Source organism: Dasypus novemcinctus, chromosome 11, assembly GCF_030445035.2.
Source record: "Dasypus novemcinctus isolate mDasNov1 chromosome 11, mDasNov1.1.hap2, whole genome shotgun sequence".
Taxonomy (NCBI): Eukaryota; Metazoa; Chordata; class Mammalia; order Cingulata; family Dasypodidae; genus Dasypus; species Dasypus novemcinctus.
Window position 1 is genome coordinate 30,518,727 of NC_080683.1, and position 21,603 is coordinate 30,540,329.

The 21,603-nt window shown below is 37.3% G+C and overlaps 1 protein-coding gene across 14 annotated transcripts in view; it reads left to right on the forward strand.

Annotated features, from left to right (window-relative positions):
- Positions 1–21,345, forward strand: part of LOC101415012 (E3 SUMO-protein ligase ZNF451) — an 83,166-nt gene extending 61,821 nt beyond the window's left edge. For 4 of the 14 annotated variants that reach the window (XM_004465343.3, XM_058306919.2, XM_058306915.2 and 1 more), the window contains one exon: positions 19,548–21,345. In XM_004465343.3, the coding sequence (XP_004465400.1) occupies positions 19,548–19,594 (47 nt within the window). In that variant the 3' untranslated portion in view covers positions 19,595–21,345. Of the gene's footprint in view, positions 1–10,501; positions 10,616–14,261; positions 14,991–16,164; positions 16,291–19,547 lie in introns of those variants that run through there. The other 10 variants (XR_001119039.3, XR_009187937.2, XM_004465345.4 and 7 more) reach the window with 7 other exon arrangements.
- Positions 21,346–21,603: the final 258 nt, after the last annotated feature.

A 21,603-nucleotide genomic window follows, 5' to 3' on the forward strand; every position in this document is an offset into this window, starting at 1 on the left:
TGTGTGTCCCAAGTATGGCAAGGAGCAATGTAAAGTGATAGCTTCCCACTGAAATGATAATGAATATGTCAGACCAAAGAAAAACTCTGAGCTTGGTGAAATATTAGTATTTATTTAGGGGGGTTAGGGTGGGGTCCTCATTCTCAGTGGCAGGAGGAAAGACAGCAGTTTCTGAGCTCAAACATCTGCACTTGCTGCAAAACGAAAGGGATCTTTTATAACATGACTGTGCAGATGGGAAAGGTACGTGAGGGGCAGCAGGACTTCTGAAGAATGCAGTGTCTCAGATTTACTGATCAGTCACCAGTTCATAAGCAGTCCCTAAGGCATTCCTTTTTAACTACTCAAGAATGCTGGGGAAAGAAAGGGAAGAGTTGGGGGAGAAAATGCAAAGTCATATACACCATAGTGTGCATTTTCTTTAGTTGTCCTGATGTCTTATGTAAAGCAAGTGTGAGAATCAGTACTTTATGAAGTTAACTAAGGAACTAAGGAATATGGTCTCCTCTTCACTCTCCTCTAATTGCCTTCCTTTTACCCCTCCTCTTCACCAAACAAGAACTAGCTCAAATATTACCTCTTAAGTTGAAACATAGAATTGTCATTTTTGTAGACAATTTTATATGGTCACTGCATCTCCTAGATTTCCCTTACTTAGAGCTAACCACTCCCTCCTCTAGCTTCCACTGTATTATACTGTATTAGTTTCCTAGCTGCTAAAACAAATACTATGCAATGGTATGGCTTCAGCAGTGGCAATTTATTGGCTTATGGTTGCAGAGGCTAGAAGGTTTGCTTCCTCACATGATTGGTATCTTCTGGCTGGCTGTCAATCTTTGGGGGTTCCTTGACTTGTTTGTCAATGGCAGTGCACATGGTGGCATCTTTTTGTTTCTCTTCAGGGTTCCATTGACTTCTTGCTTTCCACTTCTCTGGTAGCTTCTCTCTCTTGTTCCAGTTACCTTTGCTTTGAGGTCTTTCGCCACATTGAATTAAGACCCACTCTCATTCATTTAAGCACAACTTAACTAATAAAATCTTCAAAAGTCCTGTTTACAGGAAGCGGACTTGGCCCAATGGATGGGGCGTCTGCCTACCACATGGGAGGTCTGCGGTTCAAGCCCCGGGCCTCCTTGACCCATGTGGAGCTGGCCCATGTGCGGTACTGATGCACGCAGGGAGTGCCGTGCCACGCGGGGGTGTCCCGCACATGGGGGAGCCCCATGCGCGGGGAGTGCACCCCGTAGGGAGAGCCACCCAGCTCAGAGGAAGGTGCGGCCTGCCTGAGAGTGGTGCCGTGCACATGGAGAACTGACACAACAAGATGAAACAAAAAGAAACACAGATTACCGTTGCCGCTGATGGGGATGGAGGCGGTCACAGAGGAGCATGCAGCAAGTGGACACAGAGAGCAGACAACTTGGGTTGGGGGGAAGGGGAGAGAAAAAAAAAGTCCTATTTACATGGGTTCACACCCACAGGACCAGGGGTTGGGACTTGAATATGCCTTTTGTGGGGACATGATTCAATACCCTAACATATACCAAGTTGATTTTAAATATTCATATCTAGATCTCTCATCACCACTAGACTGAGCTCCTGGAGGAGTAGGATCATGTTTTATTTCAGCAGCACCTAGTATGGTGCTTGGTGCTAAATGAATGATTGTTGAATGATTAAAGTCAATCAAACTTATAACATGTTGGAAACACCAGGATCCATCTCCCTATAGCTGTATAAAGGAAATTAAGTCAGAGGCCATTTGGCTGGAAGAATATTGGGTGATTTTGTTGACCCTGCACCAAGGAAGCAAGGTAATGGTCCAATTCAGGCCTGATAGTGACATTCAAAAAGAGATTTAAATAACCTCTCAAGCCTCTTTACATTCTTTCCCTTCCCAACACAACACTGTAAATGCCTGACAAATGGTGGCAAAAGGTAGGAAAAATTTGCTTGTGGCTTTTTGCCTTGGTAGAGGGCTGATTTTCCCCCTGATGACTTATCTCATTCTTTGTTATTTTTCTATAGACCAGTATCAGATTCTTTGATACCCAAATCTGCAGACTCAAATTCCCAAACTTCCAATCATAATGACCCTCTATAGTTGTTTTATATACCAGATATGTAAGATAGAGGCCACATAGTGTGGTAGCTAAGAATGCAGACTTTGAAGCCACACACTGCCTGGGATAAAACTCAGCTCTGCCAATTACGAGCTGTATAATATTGGGCAATTCACTTAACTTCACTGTACATCTTTAAAAGGGGAATACTAATATGACCTACCCTACTAGAAAAGCCTGGTACATCGTAAACAGTATATGAATTGGTAGCTGCTGCTGTTATTGTTATTATGATAATTAATATTTTCATTATTCACATTCACCTGGATCTGAGGTATGCCCTGGAGGTGTGCCTGTTTAACAGAGGTATTCTGACTCAAATCATTGGAAAAGAGAGTTCAGCATTATGGGAATAGTTGCCCATGTAAAACCCTCCGTATTAGTCAGCCAAAGGGGTACTGATGCAAAACACCAGAAATCTGCTGGGCATTATAAAGGGTATTTATTTGGGGTAGGAGCTTACAATTACCAGGACATAAAGCATAAGTTGCTTCCCTCACCAATGTCTATATCCACATGTTGGAGCAAGATGGCTGCTGATGTCTGTGATGGTTCAGGCTTTCTGGCTTCCTCTGGGCTCAGCTACTCTGTTACCTACACCAGGTCAGCTGTAGACTTCCAGGCGAATGGCTCTGTCTTTCCCTGGGGCTCCAGCTTAAGACTTCAGTATTGAACTCCAGCATCAGAAAACCCTTGCATTAAAACTCCAACTCTGTCCTTTGCCATGCCTTTTATCTGTGAGTCCCCACCCACCAAGGGGTATTTATTTGGGGTAGGAGCTTACAATTACCAGGCCATAAAGCATAAGTTGCTTCCTTCACCAAAGTCTTTTTCCACATGTTAGAGCAAGATGGCTGCTGATGTCTGAGAAAAGGGCACTCTTAGTGTAGAATAACAAGTTTAAACTGGGATTGATCTGAGCAAACAGGAATGTACGGTCACTCTAAGCATAAAGCCCATCATTCCATCACACTGCGTAGCCTCTGTGGCTGCACATGCTTCTTATGTCCTCTCAGTTCTGATTTGGGTCTGACGCTCTCTACACTGCTTCCTCAAACACTTATTAGTTTATATGACTGTCTAAAGCATCTGAACAATTTTTTGAGGACCGTATCTCAAAGCATTTGTTCCTAATCAAGAGACTTTAAGAAATAAGAAACACCATTGATTACCATATTTTCCTTGCATCCCTATGAACTCACTTTCTTACAGAAATTCTAATCATTGTGATTAGCTCTGATACACTGTGGGTAAGAGGAAGGTGACTTATGAACTCTAAGAGGTAAGCCATTCTACTTTAACCCTAGGATGTCTGATTATACCTCAAATTAGATTACACCTCAAATCAAAGTATCTGGAGTGAAGAGTCTTTTAACTAGAGTTCATAATAATAAATTCAGTTGTTGGTATTTTTAACTTTTTCCGTATGATTTTGTTATTGACCCAAGTTATCAGAAGTATTATTTTTAAATTTCCAACATACTTAATTTGTTTTCTATTAACTACCAACTTTACAGTCAGAGAACATAGCCTGTATTCTTTGTGAGATATATTATATAGTAATTTTTAATTGTTCCATTACATTTAGAAAAATGCATATTCTTTATTTAATTTTTGGTGTATGGGGTCTGTTTACAAATTATGTTTGTTCATTGTTTAGTTATATATCCTAAAATTGTATTGTCTAATCGATCTGTTAATTGTTGTAAGAGGTATATACTTGTTTGCTTTATATATTTTGAGATTATTAGTTGCCTATGTTTATAATTATTTAATTTTTCCATTAATTTGAACCATTTATCATTTTGTCATTACCCATGATAATACTTTTTCAATTTGTTTATTTTATCTGATTTTATTAGGGAAACTAATGATTGGTATTTGGTGTATTTTTTTCCTACCTTTCAATATTTAACCTTTTTAATACCCTTAAACTTTGGATATCACTTTGGTAAATATTATGTAGTGGGTTTTTCTGAGAGTTGAGATGCAAGGTTTATTTTTTTTTTTTCTTCCTTAAAAGCTTCATAGAATTCACTGGTGAAATCATCTGGGCCTGGAGTTTTCTCTGTAGAAAATACTCAGATTTTCAGTTTCATGTTGTGTCAATTTTGATAAATTGTGTTTTTCAAGAAATGTGTCCAGCTTCCTTAAGTTGTCAAATATATTAGTATAAAGCTGTTCATAATAATATTACATTATCAATTTTTTTTCTGTAGAATCTATCGTTATATCCCCTCATTTGTTCCTAATATTGGTAATATTTTTCTCTCTTTCTCAATCTGTCTAGAGAGTGGAATTTTATTCATTTATTTCATATTTTCAAAGATGAACTTCTTTTTTAAACTGTGGTAATTTTCTCTTTGGATTGTTCTCATTTTCACTGATTTATGTTCTTATCTTTAATAGTTCCTTCCTTGTACTTTTGATTTTATTTCTTCATACTTCACTTCTTAGGATGGATAATAAGATTGTTCACTTAAAATTTTTCTTGTTTTCTAACATAAACATTCAAAGCTCTTTATTTCCCTCTACACCAGAGCCAACAAACTTTTTCTGTAAAGGGCCAGGGAATAAGTATTTTAGGCTTTGCACAACAATTACCCAGCTTTGCTGTTATAGCATGAAATCAGCCATATACAGTAGGTAAATAATGAGTGTAGATGTGTTCTAATAAAACTTTATATTAAAAAACAGGCAGTGGACTGGATTTGGCCCACAGACTATAGTTTGCCAACTCTTGCTTTAAGCACTAGTTTTCCTGTGTTCCACAAATTCCTCATCTTATGTTCTCATTATTAATGAGTTTGAAATATTTTCTAATTTCCCTTATATATTCATCCTTGAAGTTTTGGCTCTTTAGAAGTGTGTTACTTAATTTCTAAATAGTTGAATATCTTTTGCCAATCATTTCTTTTAATTCTGTTGTGATCAGAGAACATGTTCTGTAATTTTTCAGTACTTTGCCGAGACTCATTTTGTGGTCTGTCTGGGTGAACATCCCATGTCCACTTTGAAAGAATGTGTTTTCTGTTTTTATTGGGTAAAATATTTAATAAATACCAGTGGGTCAAGGTGGTTATAATATCAGATCTTTTATTTTTATTGATTTTTTAAATCTATCAATTACTCTAAGAGGGGTGATAAACTCTCCAGGAGTGATTGTAGATTTATTTTTTCCCTTTCATTTTCAATTTATACCTTTGTATTTTGAAGTTCTGTATTTAACTCTGTTTCTGGTGTGGTTTCCTAATGAACTGATACATTTTCATTATAAAATGTTCTTGACCTCTGATAATATACTGTTATTCACAAAATATATTTTGTTTGATATCAGTATAGTCAATCCAGTTTTTCTGTACTTTATGTTTGCATGGTATGTCTTTTCCCATCCTTCTACTTTCTGTCTTTTTTTGGAAAGTGCATCTCTTATAGATGCCATATGGTTGGGTCTGACTTTTTAATTTAACAGTTTACTTTTTAATTAGATTATTTAGCCCATTAACATTTAATGTAATTACTTATATGGTTGGATTTATGTCTATTTTGTTTTCTCTTTGTTCCTTCTCTTTTGATTCTTAGTTCCTCCTTTCTTACCTTCTTTTGAATTAATATTTTATTTATATTATATTTAATACTTTAGCTGTTGACTTTTTAGCTCTGTTCTTTGCATTGTTTTTTATGTTTGCTGTAAAGATTACAATACGTATTTTTTACTTTTTACATTATACTTAGAGTTTAACCTAAAATGTAGAAACTTTCCAACACTATGGTCATTTTACTTTATGCCCCCAATTCTTTATGCTATAGTTGTCATATGTATTGCATCGACATATGCTATAAATCCTATGAAAATATTTGTTGTTGTTACTTTAAACAGTCCTATAAATTTTAAAGAAAGAGAAGGGAAAATACATAGCATCTTGGAGTCAGTCTCTGTGGACTGCTTTCCTCTTGACTGTCACGTTTTCTTGTTTCTTCATATGGCTAGTAATTTTTATATATATTGGATGTTGTGGATATATGTTGTAGAGTCTCTAGATTTTGTTATCTTCATCTGAAGAATGCTGTTTTTTAAAATTTTCCCATGCAGGCACTTAACTATATTTAAACTGCAAACTCTGTCTACCCCTACAGTGGGCAGCAGCTAAAATTGCTCACTTCTTTCAGCTTTCCACCTGTTGGTTTTGCTGGGAATTGTGGGATGTCTTGGAGCCTTTCCATTGTATGAATAGCTTAGAGATCAAGTGACGATTTGTACAATTTACCTGTATTATTATGGGGATCTCCTTTCTGTTGCTTCCTCTTTTGTGCTGGGATACCCTGACACCCCTTACCCCATCCCCATTTTCAAGCATCTCTGGTAGACACAAATTCTGTCCTTTGACTTAAGCCAATGAGAGTTTAGCTTTCTGGGTGAAATTTAGCCATCTTGTTCTACAAGAGTTATAGAGTACCCTAAGGTGAAAAATCACAAAGCTGCAAATTTAACTCTGAGCAGTTCCCTTCATTTAAGGGTCAGCTCTCATCCTGTTTCTCTCTGCTTTTGGTTGCTCTCCAGAAACTTAAAATTGCTGTTTTAAAAATAATTTTACCAGAATTAGTAATTTTTATCTATGTGAAAGTTAATTCAATATAGCTGCACCATCATTACTGGAAGTAGAATCATGTACTCGATCTTTTATTTTTTTTCCAATCTTTTAACCAGCAAGTTTAGTTCATGTAAGCTTACTGTAAATATTGATATATTTTCCTGCTGTTATACTTAGTTTCCTTTTAAAAAATGGTTTTTAAGTTACATACTTTATTCTTTTGGGATTTTAGCACACAAAAAGACATACCTCATTTTATTGCACTTAGCTTTATTGTGCTTTATAGATACTGCATTTTTTACAGATTGAAGGTTTGTGGTACTCATGTGTTGAGCAATCTATTGGCACCATTTTTCCAACAGCTTGTGTTTACTTTGTGTCTTCTGTGTCACATTTTGATAATTCTCATATTTCAAACGTTTTTATTATTTTATCTTTTGTGATCTGTGATCAGTGATCTTTGATGTTACTATTGTAATTGTTTTGGGATACCATGAACTGCACTCATATAAGATTGGGAACTTAATAAATATTGTGTGTGTTCTGACTGCTAAATTGGCCATATCCCCATCTCTCTCCCTTTCTTTGGGTCTCCTTATACCATGAGATGTAACAATATTGCTATTAGACCAGTTAATAACCCTACAATGGCCTCTAAGTGTTCAAGTGAAAAGAAAAATCGCTCATCTCTCACTTTAATCAAAAGGTAGAAATGATGAAGCTTAGTGAGAAAGCTGAGGTAGGCCAAAAGCTAGGCCTATTGCTCCAGACAGCCAGGTTGTGAATGAAAAGGGAAAGTTCTTGAAGAAAATGAAAAAGGCTACTCCAGTGAACACATGAATTATAAGAAAGCAAAACAGCCTTATTGCTGACACAGAAAAAGTTTTAGTAGTGTGGATAAATCAAATCAGCCACAAGATTCCCTTAAGCCAAAGCCTAATCCAGAGCAAGGCTCTTTCTTCAGTTCTATGAAGGCCAAGAGAGGTGAGGAAGCTGCAGAAGAAAAGTGAAGCTAGTGGTTTGGTTCATGATGTTTAAGGAAAGAAGCCATCCCTATAACATAGAAGTACAAGGTGAAGTAGCACATGCTGATGTAGAACCTGCAGCAAGTTATCCAGAAGACTTAGCTAAAATAATTGATGAAGGTTGCTACACTAAAGAACAAATTTTTTAAAATATTTTTTATCGCTCCCTCCCCTCCCCAGATGATTATCTTGTCTGTCTGCTCATTGTTTGCTTGCCTTCTCCAGGAGGCACCAGGAACTGAACCCAGGGCCTTCCACATGGGAGGCAAACGCCCAGCGGCGGCCTGAGTCATATCCGCTCCCTGCGGGCTGCAGCATATGCTAGCTTGTAGCATTTGCTCATTTAGGTGTCTGCTTATTGTGGTGGTGCAGTGTCTAGCTTGTTGTGGTGCGTACAGTGTCTAGTTCATTTTGGCAGGTGTGGCTTCTGTTTGTCTTCTGTAGGAGGCACCAGGACCCGAACCCATAACCACCTCCCATGCGGTAGGTGAACACCCAACTAGCTGACACACCTCTGCTTCCCACAACAGATTTTCAATGTTGATAAAATAGTCTTCTACTGCAAGAGGTTACCTAGGACTTTCATAGCTACATATAAGTCAGTGCCTAGCTTCAAAGCTTTTAAGGACAGGCTGACTCTCTTTTTAGGAGCAAATAAATGCAGCTGATGGCCTTAAGTTGAAGCCAGTGCTTATTACTTGCCATTCTGAAAATCCTAAGACCCTTAAGAATTATGCGTATATACTCTTCCTGTGCTCTATAAATGGAACAACAAAGCCCTGGGTCATAACACATCTGATACAACATGGTTTACTGAATATTTTAAGCCCTCTTTTGAACATATTCAGAAGAAAGATTCCTTTCAAACCATACAGCTCATTGACAAATCACCCAAGACCTCTGATAGAGAATAGTATTTTCATGTCTGCTAATGCACCATCCATTCTGCAACCCATGGATCAAGGAATAATTTTGCTTTCAAGCCTTATAATTTAAGAAATATATTTTGTAAGGCTGTCGCAGCCATAAATAGTGATTTATAATGTATTTGGGCAAAGAAAATTGAAAATCTTTTGGAAAGGATTCACCATTCTAGATGTCATTAAAAACATTCATAATTTGTGGAAGAGCAAAATATTGACATTAATAAGAGTTTGGAAGAAGTTGATTCCAACTCTCATGGAAGACTTTGAGTGATTGAAGACTTCAGTGGAGGAAGTAGCTGCAGATGTGGTGGAAATAGCAAGAGAGCTAGAAGTGGAGGCTAATGATAGGACTGAATTGCTGCAATCTCATAAAATGTGAACAGATGAGAAGTTGCTTCTGATGGATGAACAATGAAAGTGGTTTCTTCAGGTGGAATCTCTTCTGGTGAAAATGCTGTGAACATTGTTAAAAATGACAACAAAGGATTTAGAATTTTATATCACCTCCATTAAAGCAGTGGCAGGGTTTGAGAGGATCGACTCCAATTTTGGAAGTTCTGCTGTGGATAAAATGCTATCAAACAGCATTGCATGTTACAGGAAAATCTTTTGTGAAAGGAAGAGTCAGTCAGTGCAGCTAACTTCATCATTGTCTTATTTTAAGAAATTGCCACAGCTGCCCCAGGCCTTCAGCAGCCACCACACTGATGAGTCAGCAGCCATCAACAATGAGCAAGACCTTTCACCAACAAAACAATTACAACTTGCTGAAGACTCAGATAATGGTTAACATTTTTTTAGCAAAAAAGTATTTTTTATTTTAAGGTGTGTACATTGTTCTTTATATATAATGCTATTGCACAATTAATAGACTACAGTATTAGAAACATAACTTTTATGGAAATCCAAAAAATTCGTGTGACTTTCTTTATTGTGATATTCACTTTATTGCAGTAGTCTGGAACCAAACCCACAATATCTCTGAGGTATGTCTGTATATAATGTAAAGACTAAAATATATCTACATATTGTAAGGCTCTCTGGAGCAGTAAAAGAACACTTTTACCTCTGATTCTCCCTCTACCTAACTTAAATGTTTATCTTCAGTGTTTTGTTTCTCTCTGTGTGTGTATATGCATTATACCTAATGCATACATAAAATATAGAAAACATCTCAAAAAGCAGATAACCATCTCTCAAGTTAAAAGGATTATTCTGCTACCCTAGAAGTCTCCCTCATACCCTCTGCCAGTTTTTTCCCCTGTCCTTCCTAAAGGTAACCTCTCTGATGACTTGAATCACTGTAGTATAGTAGTACTTGATTTTGAACTTACCTAAATGGGATCGTACAGACCAGGGGTTCTTAACAAGCAGTCTGTGAGCTTCAATTTACATAAAAAAATTCTTGTGGGGATGTGTTGGTACAGCTGTGATGTACTTATTAAATAATAAACAGTATATTGTGGACTTAGGGGTTCGTGGTTTTCACCTGACTGCCAAAGGGGTCTGTAGAACAAAGAAGCTTAACCCCTGATATGGACCATTGATATGCAATAGAACTTTCTGTGATGATGGAAATGTTCTATATCTGCACTATCCAACAAGTGCCACTAGTCACATGGTTCTTTAGAACTTCAAATGTGATTAGTGTGACTGGGAAACGGAATTTTAAATTTTATTTCATTTTAATTAAATGTGAATAGCCACTGTACTAGTCAGCCAAAGGGGTGCTGATGCAAAGTACCAGAAATCTGTTGGCTTCTGTAAAGGGTATTTATTTGGTGTAGAAGCTTACAGTTACCAGGCCATAAAGTATGTTACTTCCCTCACCAAAGTCTGTTACCACATGTTGGAGCAAGATGGCTGCAGACATCAGCAAGGGTTCAAGCATCCTCTTCCTTCTAAGACTCCATGGTCCCAGCTTCTTCCAGTATCAGCTGTAGGCTGGGGTAAGTCTCTCTCCTGGGGCTCATTTCTCTCCAGGGGCTCATTTCTCTCCAGGCTCAGCTGCTCTGTTCTCTCTCAAGGCCAGCTGTAAACTATCAGGGAACGGCTTGTCTCTCTTCCCAGGGCTCCTGCTGTGTCTATTGGAGCCTTCTCTCTTTCCTCCTGAATCTGCTTCTCTGTATTTGTTTCCCATTAAACAGCATTAAAATTCCAACCTCTCTTCTCTGAGGTGTGGGTTCTGTGAGTCCCTGTCCCATGTCTTACTGACGTGGCCCAATCAAAGCCTTAATCTTAATTTAATCAAGAAAATGAAACCTCTGAATCAAGTCCAGTCTAATATGCTCAGAGGAACAGACCAGCTCACAGTCATAATCCAATATCTATTTTTTAAATGGATAAACAGTATCAAACTGCTACAGCCACATAAAGTAGTGTCTGTTATATTAGCACATGTATGGGGTGTATTCTTCTGTGTTCCATATCCTTAATTCAGCATTCTTTTAGAAATTCATCCATGTTGTACATAGCTTATAGCTTTGTTTTCTTCATCTCCACTACCTGTATATTATTCTATTCCATAGATGTACCACAACTTGTATTATTATTGACAGACATTTGGATTGTTTGTTGTTTTTGGCTTTTAAACATTTTTTAATGCTACACTGAACATTCTTATACATGTTTCCTGATGCACATATGTCCCCGCATCTGGGAAATATATATATATTCCTAAAAGTAGAATTGCTTATGTTCAGCTTTAATAGGTAATATAAACTGTTTTTCCAAAGTAGTTATGCCAGTTTTCATTCCTTCCAGAACTGTATGTGAGTTCCCATTGATCTACATCCACACCAATCATTGAAACCACTCTGTCTTTTTAATTGTAGATTGTCTGAGACGTATGACTTGATATTTCTTTATGGTTTTAATTTCTATTTTTCTCACGAGTAATGTTTATTGATTTTATTTTTTTAATTTAGGTTAACTTTACATAACAATTAGCCATTTTAAATATTCAAATCAGGCGTATTCCATGTATTCACAATGTAGTGCTACCACTAGCTCTTGCTAGTTTCATAACTTTTTTATCACCCCATAAAAATACCCTGTACCCTTTAGGTAATCAGTCCCATTTCCCCTCTTCCTCCCATCTCCTGGTAACCTCTACTCTGCTTCCTGTCTCTCTAGATTTGCCTATTCTAGATATAAAAGTTATAATATTTTGACAGTCTTTTGTGAATCCTTTTCAAATATCTTGACATTTTTCTCTTATCTTTTTTCTCATTGATTTTTTGAAAATTGAAAATCTTTGTTTTTTCTGTTCAAATTCCATGTATTGCAAATCTTCCATTCTATGGCTTGCCTTTTTTGTTGTTTTATTTAAGCACCTTAAATACAGTCCCAGTTATCAGTCTTTTCCATAATATTTTTTGACTCCTATTTAAGAATCTTTCCCTATGCTAACATCATGAAGGTATTCACCTATATTATATCTTCTTGAAGTTTTGTTGTTTTCTACTTCAAATTTAGATGCACAATACATCTGAAATTTATTTTTGTGTATGTTGTAAGGTGGCAGTAAGTTTAACTTTATTTTTTCCCTTATCTATTAGTCAGGGCTCTCTAGGTAAACAAACAAGAGGAGATATCTGTTAAATATTATGAAAATTTTAATAAAAATAGTCTCACATGACTGTGGGGGTATACAAGTCCAAATTTTATAGGTCAGTCTGCAAGTTGGGAAGTAACAATGAAGGTTTTCAGTGAATTCCCCAGGTGAAGCTGGCTGGCTGAAGTAGAGACAGACATTCTTCTGTCTGCTGAATCATCACTTCTCCATTTATTTATTTAGCCATTTTAATTCTTTTTGAATACAAATCACTTTTTGCAAGCTAGGAAACAGAATCACACTAAGCTAGTCTAGTCCTCTAGTGATCCAGGTCCAGTTTTTCAATCTTCAGCAGAATGCTATAATAGTACAAGGTGCTAACAATGGGTTGGAAAGAGTATTTGATCTATAAAAGGACAAATCATATGTTGGCCACCCGATCAGTGAGCCATATCAGAGCTAGCAGGAGAGCTTATGATAACGAGGATGAGGATGGTGGCAATCAAAAACAGCATGGTAGCAAGCACAGTGGTCTTTTAAGGGATCATAGGAGGGCTTTTCTTAAACTGAAGGTCAATGTACCCATTGTGCTGGAGAACCTTGAGTATTTCACTTTACTAGTAGATGGTATCATAACAAGCTGACATGGCTACAGTCTCCTAATTTTTCCAAACACACAGAAAGTAGGTGGAAGGCTGGTGACTTAAATCTAGGTCTATCTGACACCAAAGTCCACAACTTTCATTCACTCTGCTATAGTGTTACCTGCCCATGTGGAAAGCTTCCCTGCTGTACAAGCCTGCATGGCATGCCCCATTTAACTTATCACTTCTACTTTTAAAGCCTTCATCTGATTAGATGAGACATCTCTTATTGTTGAAGGTAATCTCGATTGTAGATGTAATCAGCCATAGATGCAATCAGTGAAATGATTTAGTCCACAAAATGCCTCACTGTAACAACCAGGCCAGTGCTTGCTTAACCAAACAGCTGGATACCATCACCTTGCCAAGTTGGCATATGACCCTAACAGTCACACTCTATTCCTTGTCAACTTGACAGCCATACATATCACTTTAAATCATACTTAATCGCTAAATAAAAAAAACAATAAGAGATTTTTCATCTAACAATACTCAACTGTCCTGCATAAACACACTCTCCAGAATAGGGTGTAAATGCTTGGGTAGAAACTAATACAAATTTATGTCATATGATAAGGGGATAAGATAGGGAATAAAACAAAGATATATATGAACATACACATAATAAAACAAAGGAAGTGGATGTGGCTCAAATGGTTGAGCTCCTGTTTCCCGCATGGGAAGTCACGGGTTCAGTTGCCAGTGCCTCCTAAAAACAAAAACCAAACAATAAACAAATGAAAAAACCAATTCAGGGGAGCCAGTGTGGCTCAGTGGTTGAGTGCCACCTTCCCACATATGAGGTCCCAAGTTTAATCCCTGGTCCCGATACCTCAAAAACAAAAACAGTCTTCATTTGTATAACTGGACATGTGGTTGTAGTTTAAATATATCACTGTCTTCCTCCCCTACCCTTTCCATGTTTCCTTTACCCTTAGCAAGTACCTCAGCTGGCCATGGTTCTTTGCCTAGTAGGGTGAACCAAACCTTCATTCCTGAAGTTTCTGCACCATGGGTAGTCCTCCTCCTCTTGGGTTCTTGTAGTTTTCCATTGACTTTAATCACGGGCATGTAAGTACTAAGAGATTCCCTAGGGGATTTCCTGTATTCCAGACAAACTCTTCTTTACCTCCATTGTGTAGTTGTAGTCCTTTTTCCCTTGACAGGATTAGTCAGCCCAGCCAGTAGAATAATTCCCTTCTTTGCTTGTTGATTCAGATGTATGAGGAGCCCAAAGAGGCCTGGTGGCAGTTGAATGGAATAATTGTGTTTCCTGATGGATGCACTCCTCCTTCTGGAACTGAGACCTGTAGACTAGTAGAGCTTAAGGTTGCAGGTACAGGATCATTAGGGGTAATAGGGGTGCCACTCCCATTTCCACCCTTTGATTTCCAGACGCATGACTCCTGGCTATGAGAGAAACAGCACCATAGAATGGATGCTGATTTAGAGCACACACAACCTCCTGGAGAACACTGCCCCAGCCCTGCAAGGTATTGTCATCAGGTTGGTGCTTTAATTGAGCCATTCCACTATTTTATCAATTCAGCTGCTACAGGATGATGGGGAACATGGTAAGACCAGTGAATTCCATGAGCATGTGCTCATTCCTGCACATTATTTGTTGTGAAGTGGGTTCCTTAATCAGAAGTATTGCTGTGTGGAATACCATGACAGTGGATAAAGCATTCTATAAGTCCATAGATGGAAGTTTTGGCAAAAGCATTGCATGCAGTGAAGATTAACCCATGAACAGAGTATGTTTCTATTCCAGTTAGAACAAATCGCTACCCTTTCCATGATGGAAGTCATCCAAGGTAATCAACCTGCCACCAGGCTGCAGGCCAATCATCTGAGGGAACAGTACCATTTCCAGGACTAAATGTTGGTCTCTGCTGCTGGCAGACTGGGCACTCAGCAGTGGCTGTAGCCAGGTTGGCCTTGGTGTCTCTAAGTCCATGTTACTGAGACCTTGCATAACCTCCATCCCTACCACCATGGCCACATTATTCATGAGCCCATTTGGCAATGACTCGAGTGACTGAGGAAAGAGGCCAACTAGTATCCACAGGTCACCATATCCACTTGATTATTCAAACCTTCCTCCGCTAAAGTCACCCTCTGGTAAGTATTCACATGGGACACAAATATCTTCATATTTTTTTGCCCTCTCAGAAAGGTCTGTCTATCCACATGCCTCTTGCCCAGACCTCTTTTTCACCAGTTTTCCAGTCATGTTCTTCCAAGTCTCTGACCATCCAGCCAAAAGCATTGGCAACAGCCCATGAATCAGCATACAAACGTACCTCTGGCCATTTCTCCTTCCAAGCAAAATGAGCAACCAGGTACATTGCTCAATGATCTGTCCACTGAAGGATTTCCCCTCAGGAGCATCCCAGAAAGGGGCTGTAGTGCTGCAGCTGTCCACTTTCAGGATATACCTGCCTATGGTGCAGAACCAGGATTTTTTTAAACCAGGCCTGAGATTTCTCTTCTTCAGTCAACTGATTATAAGGTAATCCCCAAGAAGTCATAGCTCTGGGTTGGGAAAGAGAAGGTAGTGTGGCAGGAGTGGGGGCATGTGCATTTGGTCACTTCCTTACATAACTTTTGCCTTCAGGACATGCTTGCGCCATATCTCATGTATATGACTTCCATTTTATGATGCAGTGCTGCTGTGCATGTCCAACTTTATGGCTTGGTGCGTCAGGCAACCTCCAGCTCACGATAGGCAGTTTAAGGACTCATGGTAACTTGGTGGCCCATGGTTAAGCATTTGGTCTCTGTTATGGCCTAGTAGCAGGCCAAAAGCCATTTCTCAAAAGAGTAGTAGTTATCTGTAGAGAATGGCAAGTCTTTGCTCCAAATCCTGCATTGTGATAGGAGTATAGCGGCCTTCCATAGGCCCCAAACAGCATCTCTACCAGTGATACATCCACCGCCATTAGATTTAAAATATCATATGGCCTAAAACTGTCACAGAGCCTCCTCATTTTTCCGGTCATCACTCAAAACTAGCAGCATTTTTCGTCACTCAGTAAATGGGCTGGAGTAGCACACCCAAATGAGGAATATGTTTCCAAAATCCAAAAAGACTAGGCATTGTGCCTCCTTTTTTGATTGTGGGGGCAGGGGGCCAGGTGCAACAGTTTATCCTTCACCATAGAAGAGTTATCTCCACATGTCCCATACCTGTGGACACACCTTTCACCAGGACTGTGAAGAATAAATTTGTGAGATCAGTGTTATCACTTGGCCTCTGTCAACATGGGATCTGATCATCGCCACTGTGTTTAAGGATTCTAGTTTCATGACACCAGTTCCCTCAGCGATGACCTACAGAGAAGAGCGACCATAGAACTCTTCTGGAAAGATGGAGTTATCACAGTCCTGGTGAAAGTTATGTCCTCTGGACATTCCTGAGGTAGGTGAGCAGGTCTTAGATGATAAATCCACACTCTGATATTCCAGTCTCTCTAAGCCTATGGATCCCCTCATCTACATTATATTAGGGTAGTTCTGGCATTTTGACTCAGGGAATTAAGGTACCTTTTCGTCCATATTTCAGCCAACCACAGAGGGATTGTTGGAGCCCTTTGTAATCCTTCACCTTACAACATTGAATCCAGAATCTCAGTTTAGTGGGCCCATATCAGTAAATTCAGCCTGATCCAACATTATATTGATTCCACTATTATCCCACACCCTTAATGTCTTTTCCCACACATTCCCCTGATTTCTGTCTATATAAATTGGAAAGCTTGTGTAGTTCTCTTGGAATATAGCATGTGTCCTCATAAGTCACCCTTTGTACTTCACCTTTTGGGGCCTTTTGGGACTTCAGTCTAGTTACAGGTCTGGCAGAAATAGATGGATGATAGGGGTGGGTAATAAGAAGAATTAGAAGTGTCTTGTAAGCCAGTGAACTCAGGCCATTACTTTGTGGTTTCAATTGGTGAAACAATATCTTTGGACAAAGGAGTAAGGACTGTTTGATCTGGGGAGGTGATTACAGTTTTATCAGGGATCACAGGGTTAATCTCTTCAGGTGGATTTTGGATGGCAGATTCCTCAGGGCAGACTGGAGGTTAGGTGGCTGTTTTTATCAAGGCAGACCATTACAGGTTTATTTAGCAAAGATTCAGCACAATCTAGGGTTTCAAACTCCCCACTGCCATCATCAACCCTTATTACATCCCCATTCCAGTTTTCAGGATCCCATTCCTTTCCAGTCAATGCCCTCACTTTAACAGCAGACACCCCACAAGGTTGGGAGCTTAATTTATGTTGTAATTCAGCCACTTGCACAATGAGACTTTGGGTCTGGTTTTCATAAATCTGAAGTTTGTTACTATGTAAAACAAGATTTTCTTTCAGGGCACATGTACAAACTCACATCCTTCATGCAGCACTTAAGTTGCAAAATTTGCAGCCTTGAGCCTCCTCCCTTTCTTTTATAGCTGTATCCAGCATATTTAGGAATAAGCAGCCAACATCATTATACCTTTTAACTTCACACAGCTGTTAAGGTGTCAAAAACACTCTCACCCACAGCCTTGCCTCTTATAAGCATTTAAGTAGCTGTATCCAGTGGTGATATTTTGTGTATCTCTATTGCCAACTTATGCCATGGATTATCAGTGCCATATTGATTAGTGGAAATAGTGTCCTTAGTGCCTTTGAATCTAATCAGATTAGAGAACCAGATCTAGAAATCCTGGAACTAATTTAGAAATCTTATCCTTTAAGATTATGTTTCTCAAGAACCATTCCCAGGACCAAAGCTTTATTAGTCAGGGGTCTTTGGGAAACAGAACCAATAGGAGATATCTATAAATATTATGAGATTTTTATTAAAAATTGTTTTCACACAACTGTGGGAATGTACAAGTCCAAATTCTATAGGGCAGGCTGCAAGCTGCAAAGTCCAGTGAAGGTTTACGATGTATTCCCCAGGCGAAGTTGGCTAGCTGAAGTAGAGAAGGAAATTCTTCTGATTGCTGAAATCACTTCTCCTTTTAATGCCTTTAACTGATTGGATGAGATACCTCTCATTGTTGAAGGCAATCAACTTATGATAATTTCAGTCCACAAAATATCCTCACAGTAACAATCAGGCCAGTGCTTACTTAACCAAATAACTGGACACCATCACCTGGCCAAGTTAACACATGAACCTAACCCTCACAGCCTATAAGTTGGCCTAACACCATTTATCTAAAAAGACAATCATTTCCTACTGCTCTAAAGTATTAACTTTGTCATAAATCAAATGTCCATATATGCATGGGTCTGTTTCTGTGTTTTGTTTTCTGTTCCATTACTCTGTTTATCTGTTCTTGTGAATCCAGTACCACACTCTTAATTACTGTAACCTTATTATAAATATTCATGTCTTCTACAAATCTTGTCACTTTGTTTTTCATGCTGAGAGCATCTTGGCTTTTCTTTGCATTTCTTCCTTTTGTATTCACCTTAGGGCAACTCACTGACTAGAATCTATAATGTAGCTTAAACTTTTAATACCCTACTTTATACTAGTATTTTCTAGTATTAACTTGTATTTTAAATTACAGACAAGATAATACCAGTGCCCCAGCTCAGAGGGAGGTACAGACACGTTTTGGAGGAATCACTGGTGTCTGTGATCTAAGTAAGCTCTGAGAGACTGTCTGTGCTAGGGGCCAGATAGGATGAGGTAAATCTGGTGTGAGAAGCCTGTAAAGAGTAAGAAATTTATACCTAATTCCACTTTCCTGGGCTTTAGCATAACTCCAAGGGAAGGAGATGAATAAAGACCTGTGAATCCCAAAATGTCTATTCATCGTGTTCACCATTGTATACCTGTTCCTGTTATATAGTGAACATTCAATAAATATTTGTTAAATTAATATTGTGTATGTGTGTGTGTATCATATGCTTCTCAGGTGACCATTATGTAACCATGAGTTTCACTTTTTGTCTTAGATGCTAGAAAGCATAAAGCTAAAATTTAAATAGCCTGTGGGATTTTGCCATTTGAGTTTTGCTTTTCTATTTCTGTTTTAGGTCTTATACACATCACCTCATGTCTTTTTGAAAATAAATGACATAGATTTTAACATTACCTGCCAGAGATTCTAAAGCTTTTTTTTTTACTTTCTACATCCTTAAATGGAAATAATTTGCAAGTTCCTTTGTATATTAAGGTCATATATATAAACATTCAGTTTGAGATTATACCCAGATTCTCATATTTCAAAATTTTTAAATAAGATGAGGTCCATGCTAATATTATTTCCTGTCAATTCAGCTTTATCTAATTTTTTTCAATGTGAGTTAATAAATTACCTGTTGCAATAAGCCATTTTGAGTTGAATTTATCACTTCTAAATGAAAGGGCACTATTTAAAGTCCCTCAAAATACTTTGCATTTTTATTTTATGCCATTTATTACATTAAACTTTAAACAGTACCTACTTTTATTATAATTGATGAAAAACTTAAAATAGTAAAATTTATTAATGTCAAATATATATATATATATTATGATGGAAAACTGCCAGGTTATCCCAAGTTTTTCCATTTTAATTTTCCTTTCCTTATTGAGAAGATAAAAGTAGTTGATGAGCCTTATATATAAAGCACATGTTGATTAGTTTTCTGCCCTAAATATTAAAATTCTGTTTTTTTTAAATGCAGATGTGGAATTAGAAGAAGCTATTAGAAGAAGTCTTGAGGAAATGTAATTTAAGATATTACCACACAACATCAAGTGACCTTGAAGAGACTCTCAGGATACTGAATTCTTGAGTTTGTTTTCTAAAAGAGACAAGAAATCTACTAGCACAAATATATTTGAAAACATGCCTTTGCATTCACAAGTTCAAACTCTGACATTTGCTTTCTATTTTTGTGCAGTTGTGCAAAGATGTACAGAAGGAATAGAATACAAATGTAAATCATGTATTCTAATATAGGTATTAGTTTCCCAGTTAACTTTGATTACATATATTTAGGTTAAAAGGATTTAAAAAAAAAAAACCTATTGGTTATTGTTTATATGTTTACCAAATATTACTCTTTTAATTTTATATTTGTATTGTACAGATGATCCTAGTTTTGTGTGTGTGTTTTTTTTTTTAGGAGTGAAAATGAATGTAAATAAGCTGCTCTAGCTCAGATTTTCTGTAAATTCTCATGTGGCACTGATAAACCATTGCGATCTTTGTTTATGGTTATTAGAAGAGAGTAATGAAAACTGATTATGGAAACAGATTAAAATTTTTACCAGCAATGTTTCTTGTGAGTTTCTCTGAAATGTATATTCCTGATTTAATTAGATAATACATTGCTGGAATGAAAAAAACATACTGTAATTTTTCTTGCAATAATTAGAAGGCAACCTTTTTCATTCTTTTCACCTGCTTAGGCTTTTATATGACATGTATGATCTGTTTAAAAGGAATGTGAAAATATTTGCATAGAATTTTATTTTTTAATCTTAGGTTTTTTTTATATATATTTGTGTAAATATTATATTCTTCATAAAATAATGAGATCTCAGGAATATTCCTTAACTCTACAATTTTATTTCAATTGGAAGAATCTTCATTTTAGTTATTCGTTGGCTAGGTCTCCATTTCCTACATTTGATATTACATATTTAATTTTTTAATGTTGAAATTGCATTATGAATAATAGAACATATCACGTAAGTAAAAGACTAAGAGGAGCTTGCCATGTCTAACTTTGAAGATGTTTCATGTTATCTGACCATAAATGTCTTATCCCTAAAAGTTTTTAATAGTAATTACTTACCAAACTTAAATATATTTCTATAAATACAAAGCTTTCATAAGACAAAAAAATATATATATATATACACACACACACACACACAGTGGCTAGCATTTTGTTCTTTCTCTGCAACACTGGATATTTTTTGTGAAATAGAATTACTGATTTTTTTTGTTACTATTGTCTTCTCAATCCACATTGGAAACCAATTCGTGTTTCCATTTCTTAAGATGTCAATTCTGTTCCTCCCTGCTTGTGTTTTTTTAAGAAAATGTAGCTGGAGAAGTTGCCAGTTATCTTTCCAAAATGATCACATTGTGCTTTTAATTTGTAGGTTGAAGTTGTCAAACAAGTCTTTAGGAGGTAGTCCTTGAGCTGTACCTTATTAAAGCTATCTGCAGGAGCTTACTAAATAGTGAGGAACAGAAAGGGCATTCCAGGAAGAAGAGTGGTTAAAAAGCAAATGTGGAGCAATAGGAAATAGCATCTCTTTGTCAGTGGGTTCCACACACAGGTGTGATATACACTGATTATTAAGAATCTTTTGTGTGTATGGTAGAGAATAACTGAAGCTTTTGACAAGACAAGAATGGAATATTTCATCATGACCCTAAAAAAGTAATTGTGGTGCTTAAAATTTTAATCAATAATTGTCATCAATAGTATTTCTACTTGTTAATTAAAAATCATTTAAAAATTATTTCATAATTTGCCATTAATTTAGCTTCAAGGAGATGTAATCAATGGATTACATTACAGAAAGTTACATGGGTTATTAAATTATCAAAAGTTGATGGTTCTAACATTGACAAAGATGCTTATCTGTTCATTATATCATTAATTCATTATTTATTTACTTTATGTGCCAGAGACTACTCTAAGCACTTGAGATACACCAAAGAGCAAAACAAAGTCCCTCTATGGAGCACACATTGTGGGAGAGGAGGTTGGACAGAGC